At 36.7% G+C, this 24777-nt stretch overlaps 1 protein-coding gene across 7 annotated transcripts in view; it reads left to right on the forward strand.

The window, feature by feature from the left end:
* Window positions 1-232: 232 nt before the first annotated feature.
* The window catches only part of LOC125265740 (probable E3 ubiquitin-protein ligase HECTD4), a 94499-nt gene continuing 69954 nt past the window's right edge, over window positions 233-24777 (forward strand). For 3 of the 7 annotated variants that reach the window (XM_048186130.1, XM_048186131.1, XM_048186133.1), the window contains exons 1-11: window positions 234-771; window positions 5725-6323; window positions 7548-7637; window positions 7931-8058; window positions 14073-14181; window positions 15500-15638; window positions 16952-17122; window positions 20095-20287; window positions 22142-22303; window positions 22699-22812; window positions 24598-24738. In XM_048186130.1, coding sequence (XP_048042087.1) covers window positions 625-771; window positions 5725-6323; window positions 7548-7637; window positions 7931-8058; window positions 14073-14181; window positions 15500-15638; window positions 16952-17122; window positions 20095-20287; window positions 22142-22303; window positions 22699-22812; window positions 24598-24738 — 1993 coding nt within the window. In that variant the 5' untranslated portion in view covers window positions 234-624. Of the gene's footprint in view, window positions 772-5724; window positions 6324-7547; window positions 7638-7930; window positions 8059-14072; window positions 14182-15499; window positions 15639-16951; window positions 17123-20094; window positions 20288-22141; window positions 22304-22698; window positions 22813-24597; window positions 24739-24777 lie in introns of all 7 variants that reach the window. The other 4 variants (XM_048186136.1, XM_048186137.1, XM_048186132.1 and 1 more) reach the window with 2 other exon arrangements.

Raw genomic sequence — 24777 nt, forward strand, 5'->3', positions numbered from 1 at the left:
AGCAGTACACGTGCCCTAGTGTACGTAAAAATCGACGTAGAGCCTACTAAGGGCTTCATACAAAAAAAATAATGATATACACGGATACATCATTCATAATAAATACTGCAATATTCCATAAAAAAAGAGAATTGTAAATTTCGCGTTCATTGAGAGGGGAGTTTTAAAAATAATTGTAAATTTTAAATAATTGAAGGCACCTCAGGAAATCCAATGTTTATCTTATAGGCTACTCAAACTGAACTGGTTTAGTATGGTGTCTGACTGACAGCTGGAAAGGTTTATGCGACTGAACCGCCGTTAATTCCGTTGCGGTCAGCGCTCAGTCTCGAATTAGTTACACGAGAATATCAATTCAGGAACTGCGCAATTGTCTCAAGTTAGGAAACACAGCGAAATTTGTGCCTGTGTCACGCCCACCTTTCCGATAACAGTGGACTGGAGCCTATTGGGCTGGCGAATCGATCTGCAGCGTTCAAGCGAGGCCTCGCATGGGCGTCGTACCGTGATCGCGCGCTCAATGATGATGCAGGATATCTGTCGCCGGCTCAAGCTGAATCTGATCCCGTCGTACGTTGAATTTGATGTTTGACCACTTTTCATTTTTCCTCGGAGGAGAAAGAGATGGGATCAGGTGCTGTGGATTCTTCCCAGTGGCTGTCAGTGAAGGAAGAGACTATTTTCCTTCACGATGGACTAATTCGGGTCACGGACCTGGCAGAGCTGCCCAGTGAAATCGGAGTGTCTGAACAAGGAGAATCCGAGCAGGAGGTGTGCATTTATTATATTTGTTTCATTCAGAGGAACCTCTATATTGTTAGATGTGAACTTGATTAGCTTAACACTAAAGTTAACTAACTCGGCTGGGTAATGTTCGGCCAAAACAGGCTTGTCAGATAGCAGTATGCTAATAATAAGATGTTGTTGTTGTATTTCTTCAAGTAAACGAAGTACGTAATTGTTTTAACAAGTGTTAAATCATTTATCGTGTCATTCTATTGATGTTAGTTCGTGTAAACATGCGCGGTGTGTTATCAAGCCAGCTATGTGAGAAGTATCAGATATTATTGCTAAATATAGATGTTAGCGGCCAGTCGATTTACGTTGACGTTAACGAAGCTTATTAACCCTGCCTTGAGGTTGTTATTGCACATTTCTGTGTCGTATATTATGACAGGTACACAGTTCCTGCTTGTCTCTTATGTTTGACGCGTTAGCATAGCTTCGACAGGCTAGTAGGAGGAGTTGAATCTCTCACTGTCGTGTGGCAGGCAGCTATTGACCTGTCCGTAGGATTCATGTTACAATTCTAATGCAGGACGTCAAAATACTTGTTAAATACAACCTATAGGTAGGCATATAATAGCAACATTTCGCGCTACGATAGGGGTTTTTGTTGCTCAATGTTATAGTCACACAAATGTTGTCCTCCCCAATGTCATTTCATCAATAAGTCATTTATTAAAGTAATAAAACAATAGCCGTGTTAAATTGCGATTATAGCCGTATAGTCACGGCTAAAGGGCGTTGTGTTCCAATTCGCATACTATCCACCCTAAGTAGTATCCGAGATTAGAATTAGTGTGTCCCAGATAGTGTGCTGTAACGAAGAATACCAGGATGGTTTACTATTTATGGTGGATTTTGTGTGGGCAAAGGAAGGAAACCTCGGCGTCTGTATCATATTTAGCGTATCATATATTGGAGAAGGTATTATTGTAATTTGAGTCACTAGTTGTGTCCCAAATGGCGCACTGTACACTATGCACTGTATCACAGGGGTTTTAAATCTTTTAGATGCTACACATCCCTAAATGTGATCACCCTCATGTGAGGGACCCCATAATAATAATTTAAAAAGCAGTTATATAGTTTATTGGAAAAAGACCCAATTTATACTTGTATATTGTATATTTGGAAAGTTACATTATTATGTTTTCCTTTATCATTATAGAGCTGTACTGTTACATGTATTATTTGTTCATTTATTTACTCATTTCTCTAATCTCTTCAAAGATCAGAGAAAATGGTTTTAATATGAAAATAGATGTAAATCTATTTGACATTGACATTGTTGCAGTTTTATTCTGATTTCTAATGACTTCCATTCCACTGCATACTTTTCCGATGGTTTTCTATGTAAACGCGCTTGTCTGGTGTGTTTGACAGTTGTGATTGCATCTTTTAAGGTATTTTCTGAATGACAGTGTCCTAAAAACATGGCACTCAAGTTAAAAGAAGTTAAACAAATAAACAACAACAACAACAACAACAACAAAAACACATCTATAGACCTTGCGCTTTTTTTTTCTTTCCATTCCACCAACCTGTATCTTGTGTTTTTAACAGCAAAAGTATTCTGTGTGAACTGGCCCTTATACTTTTGTAAAAATGCAAGATTTACAGAGCTTTATTGATTTTCACAGTTGAACTGATTCTCAATTCTTTGCACTTTAAAATTAACGTCTAGATTGCTGTTCAGTAGTCTCTATGTAACAAACAACATAATTTAAAGGTGCAATATGTAATAATTTTGCTGTAAAATATCCCAAAGCTACTAGGCCAGTGGTATGTTGTTCACTTGAGTACTTACAATATCTCGAATGTTTCCAACTATTTGTAAATCTTAAGAAAATTGCTATTTTAACCAAGGCTCCGGGACTTGTGAGGAGTCGCCTGTCAATTGTGTCATACCCGCGTTACCCTCAGTTTCCGGTTTTATTTTGTAGAAACCATGAAAACACCAAAGACGCTTTAATATATTACATGTTTTAATAGACAAGGGAACAACTGTTTTGATATATTTATAGAAAGGAAAATAAATATTGTTATATAGCTCAACACGTTTAGTCTTATTGTTTAAATCTAATTTTCTTTCTTCTTTTTTTTTTTTTTTTTTTTTTATAAATGAGTACCATGCTTTACCATGCCTCAGAGAAAAACATTATTTTGTCAAGTAGCTAACATAGCATAATCAGATGCAGCTTTTTTTTTTAGTAACAGTAATACAGAATTTTCTCCAACATACAATACGTTTTAAAATTAATTGCATGCCATTTATCAACACAAGCCATCCAGCATTTAATATGATATTCTAAAACTGATCTATCTTACTGCAGTGTGCAACAAGTGTCTCATAGCAAGCCACGGAGCGAACGCACAGAGTAACGTTATAACATAATTTTCAGCACACTCAAATGTATCTAATATGATAAACAGAGCTGCGTTACCTCATACTCATGACCGGAAAAGCGGAAGCGGCGCCGGCGACTGTGTCATAATAAAAGTTCCGCTGCTCGTGAGGCGTGTGTTTCGCAATCGCTCCAGCGGCTTCGTTCAGCTCCCACGACACTCGGCCCTGCTCTGCTTCATACTACAGTAACGTTAATAATCGCATCCATGAACATGATTTCTGCCCGAGTCCTATCCCGATTATTTTCCACCGGCTGTGATGTGAAGACCACATGTCCCAAGATTCCGCGCTCAAACTTGGAGTCATCAAGCTACACCTTTGTTTTGAAAAGTCCTCTAGTGACCTCCAAGGACAGAAAATTTTACATATTGCACCTTTAATTGTTGTGCTTCTAATTAAGTTATATAAAACAATAAACCGAACATCTGAATTCAAATGGTGTCACAATGTGAACAAACTGTGAAAGTTGAATGATAAATACCTTTCGCTACAGACTTGCTTTCTGCTTATTAAAGATGATATATTATGTGATGATATATAGATGTTTCTGCAATGTGTCAAAAATGCCCTTCCACCGTCACAATTTGGCAACTTATGTATCAACATTTTTTCATTTTCCTGTTTTTTTTTGTGTTTTTTTTACCCAGGTTTGTTTGTGTTTGTTTGCTTTTTGTAGCACTGAAGGCAAAACTACAAAGCACTCCAATACAGGCCGTGCTCATCTGAGAAACAACCCCTTTCTATTCCTTTAGATCCATCTGGTTGTTTTGCCTCCTGTTTGTTGCCATCTTGCTGTTTCAGTGTTTGCCATACAATTGCCATTGTGAACTTCCAGTCTGTTGTATGCCTTTATTTTGATCACATCCAGCTTGCTGAATGCCAGTTTCAAATGTTTTCAAAATGTCTGTCTGTTGACTCTACAAGTGAAATTCTACTGGTAGGATAACACACGGGTAGCAACAGTGAATCTCATCTCGCTATGTGGCCAAAAGTTCAGTTCAGTGGCATTGATGAGTTTGAAGTTTTGATGTATGTAAACAATGCAAACTACAAGATTAGAAAGGGAGATATATTGTGCAATTTCCCTATATGCAACAGAGACTTTTTCAAGATGTCAGAACACACACAAAAAAAGCGTTTCTGAAAAATGTCTACACAATGTACAGATTATTTTTTATAAATTGGGAGAAATCGTGATCACTATTAATTATGCATCCCAGTTTTGTGGTGCACATTACTGAAAGTAATGAGTCAGATGTTTATTCAGGAACAGCATAAACAACTGACTCATTACTTTCAGTGATGTCCATCTTGAAATTAAGAAAGTTTTGTTTACTAGAGGTTCTTGAAAGTTAAGCCAGTGTCTTTACTAAGTGGTAGTACCACATTTTCCTACTTATACATGTCAAACACACTGAGCAAATTACTTGAGGAATTATAGTGTAATATCTGGATTAATTATGCATGTATATTGAATATTTATATATATATATTTTCAGTATGCCATGGAAAGCTATCCACAACCTAAACTTCGGCTAATGGAGAAGCTTCAGAATATATAAAGATTTTTATATGGGCTTAGAGGGATAGTTCACCCAAAAATCATTTACTCACCCTCAAGTTGTTCCAAACCTGTATAAATTTCTTTCTTATGCTGAACACAAAAGAAGATATTTGGTTATCAACATTCTTCAAACAGGTAATGGGCCCCATTGACTTCCACGGTATATTTTTTCCATACTATGGAAGTCAATAGGGCTCATCAACTGTTTGGCCCATATTCTTTAAAATATCTTCTTTTGTGTTCAACAGAAGAAACAAATTCATACAGGTTAGGAACAGCTTGAGGGTATGGAAGCTTGTTTCCGCCATGGAAAAAAAAAAAAAAAAAAAAAAAAGTTAATTGCGACTTATCTCACAATTCTGATTTTTTTTTCTCACAAATGCAAGTTATAAAGTCAGGATTGCAAGTTATAAAGTCAGTATTGTGAGAAATAAACTCGCAATTGCGTGTTATAATGTCCAATTGTGAGGGGGAAAAAAGAATTGCGAGTTTATATCTTGCAGAAAAAAGAGAAAAAGGTCAGAATTGTAAGATATAAAGTCAGAATTGCGTGATTAACCTCGCATTTGTGAGAAAAAAATTAAATTAAAATTGTAACTTCATATCTCACAATTCTGACTTTATCATTTGCAATTGTGAGTTTAAATGTCGCAATTCTAACAATTGTCAGAGGCAAACTCGCAATTGGGAGATAAAAAGTCGCAATTACCTTTTTATTTTATTTATTTCGTGGTGGAAACAAGCTTCTATATAAGGGTGAGTAAGTGATGACAGAATTTTCATTTTTGGGTGAACTATCCCTTTTCCTTAAGTTTTTCCTAAAAATTCACCAAATGTTAGATACAGTAGTTTGGGTCCACAGTATACCTGGGGTCCAATTAGACAGCAGTGAAGCAAGTAACTCATTTAGATTATCATGGGCCAAAATAAGCTTCAACAACTAGTATGAAATTCTTTGTTCTTGCAGATCTTGACGTTTGAGACCAAGAACCCAGTGGAGTTGGCCGAGCGTCTGCGAGCAGTCTGTGGAAACCAGAGCAACGCTTACGCAAGACTTTTGGAGTACCGTCTCAATGCACTGCGTGGTCTGTGGGGGGCACAGCGACAGCTGGCCCTGGAGGAGCAGCAGGAGCATGAAGGAGTCATCCCAGGGAGCGGCGGAGGGGCTGACGAGGAGGCGCTGGCCCTTCTTAAGCGACAGGGCTTCCTGCAACCACAACATCACCACCATCCTCACCACTCTCAGATGCCCACCGGCACTGATCAGGCACCGTTTACCTCAAGGGTCGGCCTCCTGTTGGTCTTTCCGCTACTGCAGTCACAAACACGGCACGACCCTGCACTCTGTGGCGTCACTGCCGAGGTCTTGCTCGCGTGTTTGCGTGACTGCCAGCCTCTGAGCCTAGGCAAGGAGCCTGCAGACTGCCTAAATGGCCTGGAGAGGTTGCTTTGCTCCTGGCTGGAGGAGAGGAGTGAGCCAGAGGTTATGGCACAGGCGAGGCCACTACTTACCCAACAACAGAGACAGAACGCAGCTGCTGCACTAGTGGCTCTATCGTGTGCAAGGTGAGCGCAGCACAGTGGCTATTCCTTTTCGGCTTTCAGCCTTTATTATTTTTTATTATTTAGGTAAATGTAATTGGCCAACACCGTGTCTACACCAGACGCAACTTTTGTCGCATGGCATCGCAACTGCTAAAAGCAGTCTACACTGAACGCGACAAACCGTTGCAAAGCACTTGGACTACTTCAGAAATAGAACGGGGAATCTGTTTACTGTTGGAAATTTTGTGTCGCATCGTGCCGCATCCAGCCTAGACAATATCACTGATTATAATGGGTTCTGTTGTCTTTTGACGCATCGCGCAGCTCGCGTCTGGTGTAGACACGTTGTAAGAGTCTTTGCTGCAAATCAGGTCAAAAGCTGGAGTGGATTAAAGCCAAGACTAGACACTAGAGGCAAAACCAATGTTTTTTTCATGCACTTGTCAGTTTTGAGATTTTAGTTTATTTTGCTTCCAGTCTTATTTCAGACTAGTGGAAAGAAGGCATGTTTAAATGTTTATTACATTTCATCTATTTGCATTTATAGATTTTTTTTTCCTCTCCTCTCATGCAGTGAGTCAGAAATCTCCACTTCAGCAGCACTTACATACACCAAACTTTACAGTTTTATTCCTATCTATGTTCTGAAGGTTTTACAGAGGGCTTGTTAATATAGAATTCACCTGATATAACATTTTATTCCTAAAAAACGTGACTTTTTTTCGGCTGTTGATGGTATTTTCTGATTTATGGAGTGTTAAAAAGAGATCTCTAAATCCCCTCAATAAAAATCTTTAACTTTTCTTGTATGTGAACAAAATGAAACAAGGATTTTTTTTTTTTTTTTTAAACCTGGCTTTATCTAATGTTCAGATTTCTGTTCTGGAAATGTCTGCAAATGCATCATTTGCATATTTAAACATAGCATTTCTGAAAACAATTGTCTTTATGTACTGTGATTAATCAGCTGGACACGTTATGGTGATTTATGTTAGTTAAATTGTAAGTATGGTGCTCTCGATGTAGTTTTGGCTCTGTTTCCGAATCAATCACAAGTTGTAAGCTGAGACACATTGCTCTTTACAATTCGTACTAAAGTGTCTCAATGCATCTCCTTCAGACACTTTTCACCTGATATGTCTAGGGGAGAGTCTCTCTTGATTTCCTCACTACATACATCTCTATGTCAGTCAAAATAAAGACAAAAAGGAAACTTAAAACAATTTCTGTTGTATCTGCTTGCAGGGGCTCCCTCAAAACGTTCATTCATACTGTCCACCTGCTGCAGAAACAGACAGACTTGGGTCAACTTCCAGTGGCTGATGTTCTCTATAGGTGAGATGTGTCATTCAATTACTATTTAAAGACATACAGTATTAAACTACTACTGTTAACTGTATCACATTTCATATACAACTAAATGGCACAGAATATGGGAATTATTTTTTAGTTATTTTTTTAATTATTAGTGGGAATTATTTTTCACCGATTAATTCACCAATTCAGCATATTAAAATGATACACTTTTTTTAGCTTGATGACTTTTTAGACCCTTCACAAATGTAAACCATATAGGATTAAAAGAGTTTTAAACTTTAAGTAGTTTAATTTAATTCACTCTATTGCAGACTGCTGCTTCTTGAGGGAGGTCCAGGCTCACCCTCCTGTTTGCTAGGGGGGAAACACAGTGTGTCATGGGGCTTCGAGGACATGTTGCCCACTCCAGAGAGCAGCGCCACTGGACCAGAGAGTAAAGGTGAGTCTATGACGGTTGACAAATCTTTCTACATGCGTGAAGAAAGGTTGTAACAAAATTGAAAGCACACAATTCTGCTTTGGAATTAATAAAATGACTCAAAAACTGACACAAAAACACAGCATTTACAAGATTTTTTTTCTTTCTTTCAAGTTTCAAAATCTTAAAAAATGGGTGTCCAAACTCGGTCCTGGAGGGCCACTGTCCTGCAGAGTTTAGCTCCAACTTGCCTCAACACACCTGCCTGCAGGTTTCTAGTATGCCTAATAAGACCTTGATTAGTTGATGCAGGTGTGTTTAATTGTGGTTATAGTTAAACTCTGCAGGACAGCGGCCCTCCAGGAACAGGATTAGACACCCCTGTCCTACAACATAATGTATCCGAGTACAACCCGCTGATCCCTGCTCTTTTGCAACTCTCAGCTGTTGCTGTCATTTGCCTCTTCAAACACTAGTGCCCTTTGATTTCTGTGACATGAAAAATGCAGATGGAACACATAAAAATGGAATTTACTGTATAATATGGAACATCTCAGAATTTAGCAACATTTTTGATGAATAAATCAAAAGTAGGGCTGTATACTTAATCAAATAGTGGCATTAGTGTCTGTGAATATTAAAGGGATCATGAAATAGTTTTTTTTTATGTTTCCTGAGGTGCACTTATAATGTTAATATTATTTTTACATCAAATAATTGTCATAATTTAGAAATAAATGGCTGTTTCTTATGTATGAATGTACAGTACCAGTACATTTATTTGAATGCATTAATGAGAGAGGGATTGCATGTGTGAATTAGTCATACCGTCTCTTTATTAATTGTGAAGATGTGGGTTGTAAGTAGTTACTTCAAAAGTAGAAAAATATATGCTATAACCTTTGAGTTTCTAAGCTACTTTAGTGATAAATCACAGTGTTAATGAGTTTCTGCCCTCCTCTCTGTGCGTGCAATCTTCATGTGATGTGCAGCTACTGTCTGTATGAGTGTTTGTGTGCCACAATGCATCAGCGCAGTAGCTCAATATAATGATACACATCCGATGGTCTAAAATCACTTGAATGTCCAAACTGGCAAGCCTTAACACATACAGTTGACAGTTTAGTGAAGACGCAAGTGAAAGTGAGCTCACATTGGGGCTCGCCGCACGCACGCTGTCTCAGCGTTTGAGTTTGCCTCAGTGTTGCTTCCATGCCGCTGACTGGACCAGGCGGAGTCATGTGACTACACATGCGGTAGTATGTTTTTGAGGGGGAAGTATTAACAGGATTAAAATACGAAATAACCGACATGGGAAAATTACGTCGGTTAGAGGTTCTGAATTTCGGTTTCGATTACTTTGATTAATCGTCCAGCCCTTATTATTATCACAATCTTATCGTAAACAACCTACTTTAGATGCACTTGCTGCTCATCGACTGAACACCAGTTGGAGGGGACAACAATGCGATAATGTAAAAGTAGTTGTTGTTGTTTTGCTCCAGAGGCAGTCGTATGCAAATGATTGTGCCCCTGTGACGTCACATGCCGCACGTCCTGATATTGCTGAGTTAGATGCGTTCCTGGGTCAACATATTTTGTTGATCCTGGAACAACATTCTAGTCTGAAAATTTAGTCTTAAAGCTGCTGTAGGGAGTTTTTAGAAAACGTTGACTTAGCCTGAAAATTTGAACAAGCATAACTCACAGGTCACTCCCCCTTGCTCTCTGCTGCTCTACAGCCCTCCCTCCACAGCTCCTCCCCCATCACAACGGAGCCTGCCGTGAACGCGCAGGCTAGTAAGCATGCAGGGCCACCGATGAAACGGACGAAACATCAACATGATTTACATTGACTATGGCCTGCCTATACTTTGACTACAAACTTGGTCCTCAAAACATTACGTATTTTGCAATACATGTAATGTAACTATATGACGTTGGACTATTTCTAATAAATAGCTAGTAAGATAATATAACGGTAACTAACGCTTTAGTATGCAAGTAATTTTTCTATCGATATGTAATGCTTAAATAAGGTTTGCTACTACATTATTTCAGCAACATGACAAGCCAGTGAATTAGTAGGTTTCAATAGTTGCTTTCCACAGTGCGTGACATTTTATCTGTATGTTATTCGGCTAGAGTTTTCACACTAGGCATTTCTCAAAACCAAGTTCACTAAGTTCGGACTCGCGTCCTTGGTAGTTATAACTTGGCAAGTTCGACTCCGGAGAACGAACTCCCGTGGACTGGAGGACACAAGTCCGGTGATTCTGCAAATGGAACAGCAGCGTATTTGATAACGTCACTCAGCTCGCGCTGGCTTCTCCGGTTATCTCTGTATGTATATTTTAGCCAAGAATAAAACAAAAATTTGTTATTAAACACCACTCTGCCTCTTTTCGTTTTATTTAAAGAAACAAACAAAAACATATTAATAGCCTCAGGCAACGAGTGATTAATTATCTGCAATGTCTGTTTATATTTAACAAAACGAAATATTAAACAACCCTGCCTCTTTTCGTTTACATTTCAAAAATATACTATTTGTGCATACTCTGTTTATCTTCACTGTAATGAAAAGAAATAGGCTTTAACATAAAACACAACCTTCTCTTTTTGTTAAATATCAGTTTTAATGTTCAATAATAGCCATTATAAAAGGTATAAAAATATACAATAAGAAACAAAGCAAACAGTTCAGTCAAGCGTACAAAATCAGCGCTTTACTAGGATACAAAAGTTAAATAGCCATATATAAATTTATGAAACGTCACGTTGCCCTCAGCCAAAACGGAGCCAGCGGCAAACGTCAGAAGGACTAGCCGAGGTAAGGCTGCTCTCGGCTGTGTACATGAGCGCTGAGCGTCCGGTGATCGCCTGGATCTCACAACTCCGACAACGTCAGATCAAATTTTCAGAAAGGCGCTATCTTTATAAATAAACCACAAATTTGGGCTTTAAACCAGCACATTCTTGCCTGAAAAAATCTTAAAACTGCATATGTCGAGCCCGATGAGTTTTGGCGTGCGTATGGTACGCAGTTTTTCGCGTGCATATGATACGCACTTTATGGCGTATTATACGTACGAAACCGGATTGTTTGTCCTCCATAAGCAAAGCTGCGGCACACCGGTAATCTTGAACGCCTGTATGCGCTGTGCACTATGGCTGTGCATGACAGGAGTATGATCAGCGCGCACGCGAGCTTGATTGACACTGCTAAGACACTCCTCCTGACTCTGATTGGTTGTTTCTTACCGGGAGCGGTGTATTTCTGCAAATGGCAATAGGACCACTGGGAGGAGCCAGAGGAGCTTGATTTTTTTTCACAGATTATCTGTCTCATATTCTACTGTCAGGACATAATGACAGGTTTAACAAATATGTAAAAAATATATTTTTACAAAAGTTACCTACTGCAGCTTTAACCCTATTTCTACCCCTAAACCTAACCCTACCCATAAGTTATCCCAAAAATCAGAGGGAAATGATAGATAAATAACACTGATGTAGAAGCACCAATTCATGATTTTAAGCCTAAACTTGACATAATCTGTAAACTTATCCCTCAAATCTGATTGGTTGATTTGAATGTTGTTCCAGGATCAACAAAAATGTTGACCCAGGAACATGTTGAACTCAGCAATATCAGGTTATGCGTCACACGCCACCTCTGTTTCAAACTAAACTTTTTTTATATAGTTTGATTATATAAATGATTTTTTTATTGAGGACGAGGACGTTTTAAGTTATGGAACTTGCAGGATGTAATAATGATACAAAGTCCTCTTATATGGCAAAAGACCAAGGAAAATTTGATTTCTCATGCCATTACCCCTTTAAAGACTGCTTTTGAAATCAAAAGTCTGCAATATATTTTTCCTTGATAAAATTATAACTAAAGTTCGATAAGTGTTCGATATAATGTTTATGCACTATGCAAATAATATTGCGCATGCGTGTTACAGACCGTCGCACTGGTGGCAATAACTGTATGAGAAACATAAATGACCAATGCGCCAAAAGCAGAACGACACAGAGCTGCTTGTTTTAACCTCATGACACATGGAACATTTATCATTTCGGCTCAAAACACAGCATGAGCTTAGAGCGAATGCGTTTACTTGCTGACCATCTCAGTCACGTGACCACTATACAGCGCTGTGAGATCTAGTGCAGAGTTCTCTCATATAAACCACAAATCAAATGCCTTGTGATTTTTAACTAGTTTTAAGCCAGATGAAACAGCGCTGACATTCTCAAGAAGGTTTTCAATCTTGAAAGATATTAGCAAGTTGCCAATATTTACCATGATTTACTGTAGTAACACTAACTGAAACCATGAGATTGTGACAGAAATGTGGGATATTCATATCAAATTATGTTATATTATTAATGTAGACATGCCCAACCTCATGTCATTCCAAACCCGCAAGACATTTGTTCATCTTCGGAGCACAAATTAAGATTTTTTTTGATGAAATATCAAATATCTCTCATAGAAAGCTACAAAGGGGGTCCAGAGAAATTGTAAAGACATCGTTAAAATAGTCAACGTGACAACAGTGGTTCAACCTTAATGTTACGAAGTGACGAAAATACTTTTTGTGCACAAAAAACAAAACAAAAATAACGACTTTATTCAACAATTTTTCCTCTTCACTGTTAGTCGTCTATGCCATTGAAGCAGTGAACACAGTGCAGAGCTTCCGTGTTTACGTCAGAACGCCAACTCTGTATTGGCTGGCCCTGCATCAGCATCACACGCATGTGTCATGGTGCTCACGTAAACAGCGTCGGCCAAGACTAAGCCGGCGTTTAGACGTAAACACGGAAACTCTGCACTGCGTCAACTGCATAACAGACTGACAGGGAAGAGGAAAAATTGTTCTTATTTTTGTTTTGTTTAACAATTTAATATTTTATTAATCAGTTAAAGGTGCCCTAGATTATGTTTTTAAAAGATGTAATATAAGTCTTAGGTGTCCCCTGAATGTGTCTGTGAAGTTTCAGATCAAAATACCCCATAGATTTTTTTTTTATACATTTTTTTTAACTGCCTATTTTGGGGCATCATTATAAACGTGCCAATTTTATGCTGCGGCCCCTTTAAATCCCGTGGTCCACGCCCACAGAGCTCGCGCTTGCCTTGAACAGTGTCTTAACAAAGTTTACACAGCTAATATAACCCTCAAAATGGATCTTTACAAAGTGTTCGTCATGCATGCGGCATGCATGCGTCGGATTATGTGAGTATTGTATACTGTTATATTGTTTACTTCTGATTTTGAATGAGTTTGATGGTGCTCCGTGGCTAACAGCTAATGCTACTCTGTTGGAGAGATTTATAAAGAATGAAGTTGTGTTTATGAATTATACAGACTGCAAGTGTTTAAAAATGAAAATAGCGACGGCTCTCTTGTCTCCCTGAATACAGTAATAACCGATGGTAACTTTAACCACATTTAACAGTACATTAGCAACATGCTAACGAAACATTTAGAAAGACAGTTTACAAATATCACTAAAAACATCATGTTATCATGGATCATGTCAGTTATTATTGCTCCATCTGCCATTTTTCGCTATTGTTCTTGCTTGCTTACCTAGTCTGATGATTTGGTTGTGCACATCCAGACGTTAATACTGGCTGCCCTTGTCTAATGCCTTTTATAATGTTGGAAACATGGGCTGGCATATGCAAAGATTGGGGGCGTACACCCCGACTGTTACGTAACAGTCGGTGTTATGTTGAGATTCGCCTGTTCTTCGGAGGTCTTTTAAACAAATGAGATTTATATAAAAAGGAGGAAACAATGGAGTTTGAGACTCACTGTATGTCATTTCCATGTACTGAACTCTTGTTATTTAACAATGCCAAGATAAATTCAATTTTTCATTCGAGGGCACCTTTAAAATGGAATCTGGAATTTTAAACATAAAACACAGAATTTAGAAAACAATAAAATTTGAATTTATGAAAAAATAAAACTTATTTCATAAGGTACTAAAACATCTTTTTCTCTCAGATACAGACCTGGGACGCAGCCTGGCTACAGATGGTTTCTATCTCTACACAACAAACTCTTTTGGGAAGGGATTAAGCAAGCTGGGCTCAGGGCAGCATGGGACACTGAGGTAACTCTAAAACTACATAACTACCACTTAACCTCCTACCCTGCTTTTCTGTTTGTACCAGTAACCTCCAGGCTACTATTGTGCTCTTTCTACAGCTTTTGCTTTGTCCTGAGGTCTTTCTCATTTCTGCTCTGTGAGCAACTATATTTGTTAGATGTTTGAACCTAATGAAACTTTCCTGTGTCAATGAACTTTGTTTCATTCCTCTCTTAAATGTCAACTTCTTGCACTTCCTCAGTCTCATAAAGAAACATCTTGGACACATTTCAACCAAAATGTAAAAAATAAGAAATCATATTTTGCATAAAGGATATTTTCAACATAATAGGGGAGACCGGGGATGTTTGTAAAGGGGTGTTTGTTGTAACACCATCAGTTTAACCGCTTAGAAATTTACAGGGATGAAATCACTAATTTTATGAACACCATTCTTCTGAAGTCACAGTGGAAGTTGTTAGTTTCTGTGTACAAATACATATTGGTGCTGTCAATAGAAAAAAAAATCCTGAGTTAATCACACATTTTTCTGTAATTAATCACGATTAAAAACATTGTTTTTAATATTTTTATATTGTAATAATTTCAGTTACTCTCCAAATTAATGTAGAAACAACTTAAATACAGTATATTTTTAAATATTTTAATAAAATATAAATATATAATAGTTTAATGGCATATTTTTTATGAATGAAGGCCAGTATCACTGATACTAATACTGGTACCGATGTTTTAAACATTAATTATAGACATTCAACATTACAGTTTAACTGAAAACTATCAACTTCAAAATTTATTAGGCTTTAAAAAATAACCCCCCGGTTTTACAGACAAGACTCAAGATAGTCCTAGACTAAAATGCATGTTTGAGCTGTTTTAAGTGAAAGCAACTTGCACTGACATATCTTAAAATATGTCAGTGCTATTGTTTTGTCTCAAGATACACACCAGTAATTGTTTTTTTTTCTAGTGTATGTTTATAAAAGCTACTTAAATGCCTTAATTGAACTAAGCCTTAATCCTGACTTAATCTAAGTCTTGTCTGTGAAACCGGGCCAACAACGTTTAATTTAAGTAAACTTAACACAATCTTCACATAAACCCATTATAATAAATTTACCTGTGTCCTTACTTCCTGCAAAGTAATTATAAGTTATATAAGAAATTAGAAATAGACTTTAAGTATGCCAAATTTCTACAGCCTCTCCATTTAAAAGCTTCCCTCTAAAAAATATATTAAATGCGCCAGTCAACTTTAATTGTTGGCAATCCTGGCACATACTTAAAAGCTAAAACATTTGTTCTTTGGCCTTCCTCACAGGGGTTTTGTGTATTGTCGGAATGAGGAAATGGAAGCAGGGTGGGTGGCACACAGTAGTGGCTTTTTGCTCCACCGTCCTGCCTCTTTTGACACAAAACCTCATCAGCTGTGCCAGGTCATTGACCCCTTCACGCTACAGGTACGACCTCTCCATGACAATTGATCATCCTTCACATTGCACTTTCAAGTTTACATTGCAATTGTTACAAGTATCACAATAACAGTGCCATGAGAATGTATTCTGATATTTCTAATCAGAATTGTTAGTAGGTGTCTTATTTCTAAGTATGTTGTAAAATGAAACTGTTGTATCAGCTGTGGAAGTGGTTGTCATATTACTGATGCATTATAAATTTCATTTCAAAAACACTTTTCATTTCTCACTTGATTTTTCAGCATTTTGGCAAAAGAAAATGTGTACTGAATGTCAACTTTTTTTGCTCATACATTTAAGAAATATTTTTTTCATTTTTTTTTTTTTAACTTGTAAACTCCTTTGGGCTGGAGTCTGACCAACATTTGACATTTATTCCCAGAATGTTCTGATGTTAATTTTGTAAAGTGTAAGTTTAATTTTGGACTTTCACAACATAATTTGATATTTTAGGTTATTCCTGAAAATTTTATTGGTGTATATACACTGCCCTCCAAAAGTTTGGAAACACCCCTGGCAAAGTGTGGTTTTGGATGATTTCAGCATAAATCCTTATAATTTTTTTTGGTGCAAATACATTAAAGTACACTGCAAAAAATGCTGTTCTTACTTAGAGTTTTTGTCTTGTTTCTAGTCAAAATATCTTAAAGTTCTTAAATCAAGAAGCATTTTCTTGACAAGTAAAAATTATTTTCTTGTTTTCAGGGAAAAAAGTCAAAATTAAGTAAGTTTTTCCTTAAAACAAGAAAAATAATCTGCCAATGGGGTAAGCAAAATAAGCAAAACCCCACTTTTCTAGGGTGTTTCCAAATGTTTGGAGGGCAGTGTATCTACAAAACATTTTAAAAAATTAAAATGATTTTGCCTTTTGTTTGGAGGTTCATAATGAATAGGACAGGCCAAAATGGTGGAAATTTGGCTTGTGTCCTCTGTGTGCCATGTTTTCTAACATTTAGATGTTAATTAGCCATCAGTAACACTTTATTTTACAGTATCCTTGTTACACATTACATGTAGTTACCATAGTAATTACTATAAATTGTGCATAATTCATGCAACTAACCACACCCTAATCCAAACCCTAACCCTACAGTAAATACATGTAGTTAATTGTTATCACTCAGTACTTAAATATATAATTACACTGTAACACGGACACCTTAAAACAAAGTGTTACCTAGATATCTTGGTAAAAAATGCAATACATATATGACATGTACTGGGCATGGTTCTGTTATTGAAACATACCAAATGTGCTTTATTTGTGGAAGTTTCTAATTCTCCTTTCTCTGTTGAAGGTTTCACAAGTAGTAGCAATGCCCCATCATCATTTCCCAGTGGGCAGCTGCCTGACCACGCTCCGTCTGTGTTCTGATGGTACCTACCTCTACTGGGTTTGGTCACCTGTCAGCATCAATGAGAAAACACAAAAAGGCCACTCTGTCTTCATGGATGTCTTCCAGCTAACGGTATTAACTTGAGAATGAGTCAGGGTTTTTCCTGGGTCAAAAATGGTCTTTTTCGGTTGTGGCCGGTGAACACGGTCATCCACTCATTCACAAAGTACTCTACCCCTGTGAACTGCGAGCCCAGTACTGACAATAAATCCAAAATAAATGCAAAGAAACAGTTTGTAATATTACCTTATCCTATTTATTCATGAAATGAAAATAATCACTGTCAGAACAGATCATAAAACAGTGCGCTTACACAAGGTACACAAAGCTGCACTCTTGCAAAAACTCCTGTTATAATCAATGAAGCTGTCTATACTGCAGTGAATCTCTTATTGACATCATGTTTATACTTTGTTGGTTATAATGAAAGGATTCGCAAGAATGCAAATGGTTTTGAGAGGGTTCTGACTAACTTAAAGGTGCCCTAGAATTAAAAATTGAATTTATCTTGGCATAGTTAAATAACAAGAGTTCAGTACATGGAAATGACATACAGTGAGTCTCAAACTCCATTGTTTCCTCCTTCATATATAAATCTCATTTGTTTAAAAGACCTCCGAAGAACAGGCGAATCTCAACATAACACCGACTGTGACGTAACAGTCGGGATCATTAATATGTACGCCCCCAATATTTGCATATGCCAGCTCATGTTCAAGGCATTAGACAAGGGCAGCCAGTATTAACGTCTGGATCTGTGCAAAGCAGAATCATCAGACTAGGTAAGCAAGCAAGAACAATAGCGAAAAATGGCAGATGGAGCAATAATAACTGACATGATCCATGATATCATGATATTTTTAGTGATATTTGTAAATTGTTTTTCTAAATGTTTCGTTAGCATGTTGCTAATGTACTGTTAAATGTGGTTAAAGTTACCATCGTTTCTTACTGTATTCACAGAGACAAGACTGTCGTTATTTTCATTTTTTAAACACTTGCAGTCTGTATAATTCATAAACACAACTTCATTCTTTATAAATCTCTCCAACAGTGTAGCATTAGCCGTTAGCCACGGAGCATAGCCTCAAACTCATTCAGAATTAAATGTAAACATCCAAATAAATACAATACTCACATAAAGATCCATTTTGAGGGTTTTATTAGCTGTGTGAACTTTATGCAATGATAAAGTCGAGAGCTCGGGAGGGGGCGGAGAGCGCGAACAATTAAAGGGGCCGCAGCCTGAATCGACGCATTTCTAATTATGCCCTAAAATAGGCAGTTAAAAAAATTAATAAAAAAAGATCTATGGGGTATTTTGAGCTGAAACTTCACAGACACATTCAGGGGACACCTTAGACTTATATTACTTCTTGTAAAAAAACGTTCGATGGCACCTTTAAACACATCTGATTTGCCATTGCGTTCACATGCTCAACAGATATGTGATTGGCTACAAAGCTCACGTTGTAAATGGAAACCTTTGATGCTCTTTACAGAGCTTACACAAACACAGGAGCATTTTAAAGCAGCCGACTATCAGTGGGTATTGGTACTGCATAACGGCAGGTAACATCACATTAAATGATTAGATTAACCTTTTGCAGGACAAAGATTAATTTTTGTGGCCGCCAAAATATTTTCAATGCAGGAAAAACCCTGTGTGTATGTGAAGATTTTTGTAATATCAGACTTGTTAATTTCATTATGTTCTCAGTGCAGTTTTGTAGTTTACAAAAAAAAATTATTGCATGTAATGACTGGTAACCCTTGTGAAAAAGAAGTACATATTAACAGACTTTTTGTACTTATGGAAATAATATACTTTAAAAGAATATAAGTGTGAACTGAATGTAATGTTTTTAATGTTTAATTGCAATTAAATGAAAATGCATTATAGTTTGAATTTATACTTAAAGGATTAGTTCACTTCAGAATTAAAATTCAAAAAGATTTACTCACCCCCATGTCATCCAAGGTGTTTCTTTCTTTCTTTCTTCAATCAAAAAGAAATTAAGGTTTATGAGGAAAACATTCCAGGATTTTTCTCCATATAGTGGACTTCACTGTCTGGGGTACAACGGGTTGAAGGTCCAAATTACAGTTTCAGTGCAGCTTCAAAGTGCTCTACACGATCCTCGCCGAGGAATAAGGATCTTATCTGTCTAAACGATCTGTCATTTTCTAACAAAAATAAATAAATAAATAAAAAATTATATACTTTAACCACAAATGCTCATCTTGCACTGCTCTACATTGCACCACACATTAAGTAATCATGTTGGAAAGATCACGCATGATGTAGGCAAAAGTACCGATCCAGTGTCTACAAAGCGAATGTGCAAAGACTAAGCCAAATGCTCTTTACAAAAAAAAGGTAAAACAACGATGTTAGACAATTTTGAAGTTGGAGGAGAAAATGAGATTTTTCGCCCTACAATGGTACTTCCGCCTATGTCATACGTGACGTTTCCATGGGATTATGCCATGTGTGGCAGATTTCAGAGCAGTGCAAGTGCATTTGTGGTTAAAAAGTATATAACTTTTCTTTCTTTTTTTTTTGTTGTGAAACTGCAATTTGGACCTTCAACCCTTTTAATTCTGAAGTGAACAAATCCTTTAATACAAATAGTCGAACTTTACAGTGCTTTTTTTGACACTTGTGTAGGACTTCTATGTCATGTATTTGAATATATTTGTAATTACACATTTGTAATAAAGTACTGTGCTTTAGCATTTTAGTCAACGCAAAATAAGTGTACTTCTTAACAAAGTATTATTAAAACATGTACTTTAAAGTCAAACTTTTAATTTGACATTGTTACAAAGTGCACTTAATTGTGTTAAACAGTCATGAAAGTGTACTTTCATAAAGTACGTTTTTTTTTTAAAATTATTATACTTTTAAGATTTGAAGTGATCTTCAATACAATTAAGTGCACTTCCTTTTCACAAGGGAATTATAATAAATGTAGCAAGTAAAGAAGTGTTCACTGAACCCGCAATTCACAAGCTTCCATTATCTGTTTTTGTTTTTGCAGACTGAGTCTGGTCTGTGTGTGGCCAGTCCTATACAAGATCGAGTAATCCTGTCGAGAAAGGAAGGCGAGTCATCTAAGTGTTTGAATGAGCTGCTCCTGAGCCGCATGTCTCGTTTCCGTGCCTCCCACTCCTCCACACTGGCTGCCCTCACCGGCTCTGCCATCACCAACCCCGTCAAAGAGGAACAGTCGGGTAATACTGCTGTATGTTGTTTGTGCCTCGGCTGTTCCCAGCACAGTTGTCCCAAGTTATCCCCAAGTGACAACTTTTTTTGGCTTAGTTTCTATATTAATGGCCGCTTTATGAAAAATATGTCCACTTAATTGTATTAAATGTGCACTTGTAGTGTACTTCAAGACAAGTCTTAAAAGTATATTATTACAGAACTGTACTCTTTATATTAATAAACTAAACTAAAGACTACACTTTTATGGCTGTTTTACCAAAAAATTAAAATTCTGTCATTTATTCACCGTCATGTTGTTCCAAACCCTTAAGACTTTAGTTCATCTTCAGAACACAAATGTTTCATCAAATTTTTTTGATGAAATCAGAGAGATTTCAGTCCCTCCATCGACAGTCCAAACAACTACCACTTTGACGCTTCAAAAGGTTCATAAAGAGATTATAAAACTAATCCATATGAATTGAGCAGGTTAGTCCAAATTTTCTGAAGAGACTCGATCGCTTTATATGATGAGCAGATTGAATTTAGGCTTTTATTCACATATAAGCACTGATCAGCGAACATAAGCAGAAGCTCAGCTGAACATGCTTGACACGTGAGAACAAACCTCTTACGGAAGCTCAAATGTGCTGCGTAACACACAAATTAACTTTATTGGTTCTCGCATGTCAAGCAACCGTAACTACTGTGTGTGTTGATGAATGTTTATATGTGAATAAAAGCATAAATTAAATCTGTTCATCATATAAAGCAATCATGTCTCTTCAGAAAATTTGGACTGAAACTGCTCTATTCATATGAATTAGTTTTACGATCTTTTTGTAAAATTCTTGAAGAGTCAAAGTGGTAGTTGCATAGCTGTCAATGGAGGGGCAGAAAGCTCTCAGATTTCATTAAAAATCTCTTCATTTGTGTTCCAAAGATGAACGAAAGTCTTGCGGTTTTAGAGCGACATGAGGGTGAGTAATTAATGACAGAACTTTCATTTTTGGATGAACTAACCCTTTAACACAGTTAAGTACACTTTTTAAAAGTGCACTTTGTAATAAAACCAAATTAAAAGTTTTACTTTTAAAATTCATTTTAAATCATTTATGTTTTAATAATTATTTGTTGTGCTTTAAAAAAGTACACTTATTTTGATGTGTTGACTTAAGCACAATAAAGTACTTGATTAACTCTAGTGCGTTGTTCAATATTTCACTTGAAGTTCTAAATTGCAACTTCATCATTTATTACAAATACATTTAAATACATGACATACAAGTTCCAATAGAAATCCATATATAAGTACTGTGGCAACTTCAAGATGTTTGGAAACTGTGTACAAGTGTAGATAATTGGTGCTGTGTTAAAGGCATGGTTCGTATGGTCATGAAAAACCTGGAAAAGTCATGGAATTTGAAAATAGCAATTTTCTAGGCTTGGAAAAGTTTTGGAAAAGTCATGGAGATTTGTTTCATAAATATCTGTGTAATAGGATATATGTTTTAATTGATAATGTTGGATACACAAATGGGACGGCACAGTGGCTCGCCATGCAAGAAGGTCCCTGGTTCGAGCCCCTGCTGGAGCCAGAAGTCCTTTCTGTGTGAAGTTTGCATGTTCTCCCCCTGTCAGTGTGGGTTTCCTCTCATGGTGCTCCGGTTTCCCCAACACAGTCCAAAGACATGCAGATTAGGTAGACCGGACATGCCAAACTGACCGTAGGAGTGTGTGAATGTGTGTGGATAATTCCAATGAAAGTGGCCCCTGCAAAAATGGGACCAACGCTAGGAAAATAACTAATAGCGTTTAACTCACAGCATTGAACTTGGTCTCTTTTTTTTTTTTTTTTTTTTTTTTTTTTCTTGCCCTAGTAGTCAACACAAGTTGTGGCTTGTCTATAAAAACACTGAGGAAGACGCCGATGTACGTGTGTGGAACGTACCTAGTGATGCTGGCACCCACTCCAGGTGTAGCTGGTAGCTCTGCCACCCGCTCGCTGTTTGGTGGTTCCAGTGGCCTTTCTTCTCTTAAGAGTAAGTCATCATCTCTTATTCTGAGGGGAAAGATCTTTATACCCTAAACAAACATTTTAACATTTTAATTTAGCATCGTTTTATACTAAACTCTGTCATAGATGGTGTCTGAATGGTGATTTATCATTTAACTTTTATTTACACTGTTACCTAATCAGACATAAAGTAAAGGGATGCTTCACCCTAAAATGTTCTCTCATTGTTTATGCACCCTCATGTTGTTCCAAACCCATATGACTTTCTTATTTCTGTGAAACAAAAATGAAAATCATTTAGTAAACTTTAAAAAGCAACCAGGAGTGTCAGCGAAAAATTATATGCAATCCAGGAGCTTTTATTTGACATTCTCAATGTCTTGTTAACATTTTCAATAACTCCCTTGTGCTTTTTCCTAGTCTTGGCATCTAGTTTGGTGTTTAACCTGGCTGATGGTCAGTTTAGCAATCGTGCAGACCTCGTAGATGCTCCAGGAAGCTCTCTGGGTCGTGGGGCTCAGGTTGCAGGACTGGGTAAGAATCAGACATTTCCACACATCAAACCCCTTTCACAATAAACACAATGCATAAAGCAAAACAAATCTCAGACAGAATGGTCTGTATTCACCAAGAGTGAAATGCAGAGGCATTGGGCTTAAGTAATTTTAATACATTGTTGCTGACAATTTTCTTACTACTAAAATAAAATGAAACCTAGCACATGTGCACATTTAAAATGTTCAGTTTTCCCTTTTGGAAAATGGATAAAAAATGTTAAAGACTCATCCTGTTCATCTTGGGTAATATAAATAGCAAATATCAAATCATGTTTCATCATATATCTTCAGTTGTGCTAAACTAAAGTCTATTGGCTGTTTATTTTTCTCTGTCTTCAAACCATTGTTGAGATACAATCATTAAAACTGTAACTTTGCCGATTTTCAACCCGCTTTGTATTGTTACAATGTAGTATATTTAAACAAAATTTTTTTACTTGTTCTCCGTGTAACCTGGACAGAGAAATTTACATATATTTTTGAGCAAAAGTCCACCGAATGATGCAAAACGGCTTTCTCTCTGTATTTACGATTCTTTGCAGCCTTTAGCCATATGCTAGATCCTTTAATGGAAACCGAAACTAACACTTACTCTTTAAATTCCTTCACCCGAGAATAATACAGGTTGACATCATTATGACTAAAAGCCTGCTAAGAAATATTTTCAGACTAAAGCAAAGCGGATTTGACTCTTGTCAAGCGTGTCCATAGCAGCCTGGTGGGAGTGTCCTTGGACAGCAACATGCCCAGTGCGTTATGGGTGTTGAAGTTTTCCAACCTATGTAGCAAAAGGGAAGACGACAGTCTTTTTTTTTTCTCTCTGATTTCTCGAGTTTGAAAAATGTTTCACCTATCTACTGTATAGCCATCCAAGTTTTATTGAAAGCCCATTTTGCCAGCGAAGTACCGCTTTAAATAGTAAAGTGTTAAAAAAAAACTTTGTTAAAATGGATTCTATACAATTTTCAGATGATTTAAAACAGAATTAACAAATTTATTTAAACATACATTTAAATAATTAAAAAAAATAGATATTTAACAATATATTTACAATTTCAGTGATATGCGAGTTCTTTTTTCTAGCTAACTAGGTGTGGACATTGAATGACTTTCCTGAGGTTAATGGAACATCATGTTCAAAAGCTGTTATATTGACATCTTTCTGTGGTTGAAACACTGATTGGGCAATTACATGAGACAGATGCATTTTGATAGGTTGTACTGTACCTTTCAACATACCTTCAGATGTTCATTCATGTGGGTTTTTTTTTTTTTGTGCTTCAGTTTTGAAGCAATTTAACACACCACATTTAAGAAAAAAAAGTTTTAATAACATTTCATGGCAACATTGACAATATTTGAAAATACACAAAACAAGTTTTGAACAAGTGTTTCCCCCTGAAATACTCATTGTGACTCATTCTGATGGAGAGCATCATATCAATGCTAATATTGTTAACTAAAACTATTAAATATAATATTCATTCATTTGAATTTATGCTCAAATAAATAAAATAATATAAAATGAATAACTTAAATTTAAACGGAAATTTAGAACTAAAAATTGAATTTCTAAAATTACTAAAACTAATTTAAATGAAGCTAAAAAAAAATACAAAAAGCACGTAACACAATTGCTAAAATTTAAAATGAAAATATAAAATAAAATTTAAAATATAAAAATAAAAGCTTATTAAAAATATTAATGAAAATACACTGAGTTACATGTATTTTTTTTTTTTTTGTATAATGACTGTTCTAGGGGCCTGCTATGATGCACTTAACAACTTAATCTGGACGTGCTCCAGTGACTACATGGACCAATGGTGTAACCCTGGGAACCAGGCCTTCCATCATGTGTGCCAACGACTTGGCGTCAGTCACGTCATTAGTCAGCCTAAAGGTATTAAAACTGGAGCTCTAACATATGCCTATGTTAACA

Source organism: Megalobrama amblycephala, linkage group LG3 (genome assembly GCF_018812025.1).
Source record: "Megalobrama amblycephala isolate DHTTF-2021 linkage group LG3, ASM1881202v1, whole genome shotgun sequence".
Taxonomy (NCBI): domain Eukaryota; kingdom Metazoa; phylum Chordata; class Actinopteri; order Cypriniformes; family Xenocyprididae; genus Megalobrama; species Megalobrama amblycephala.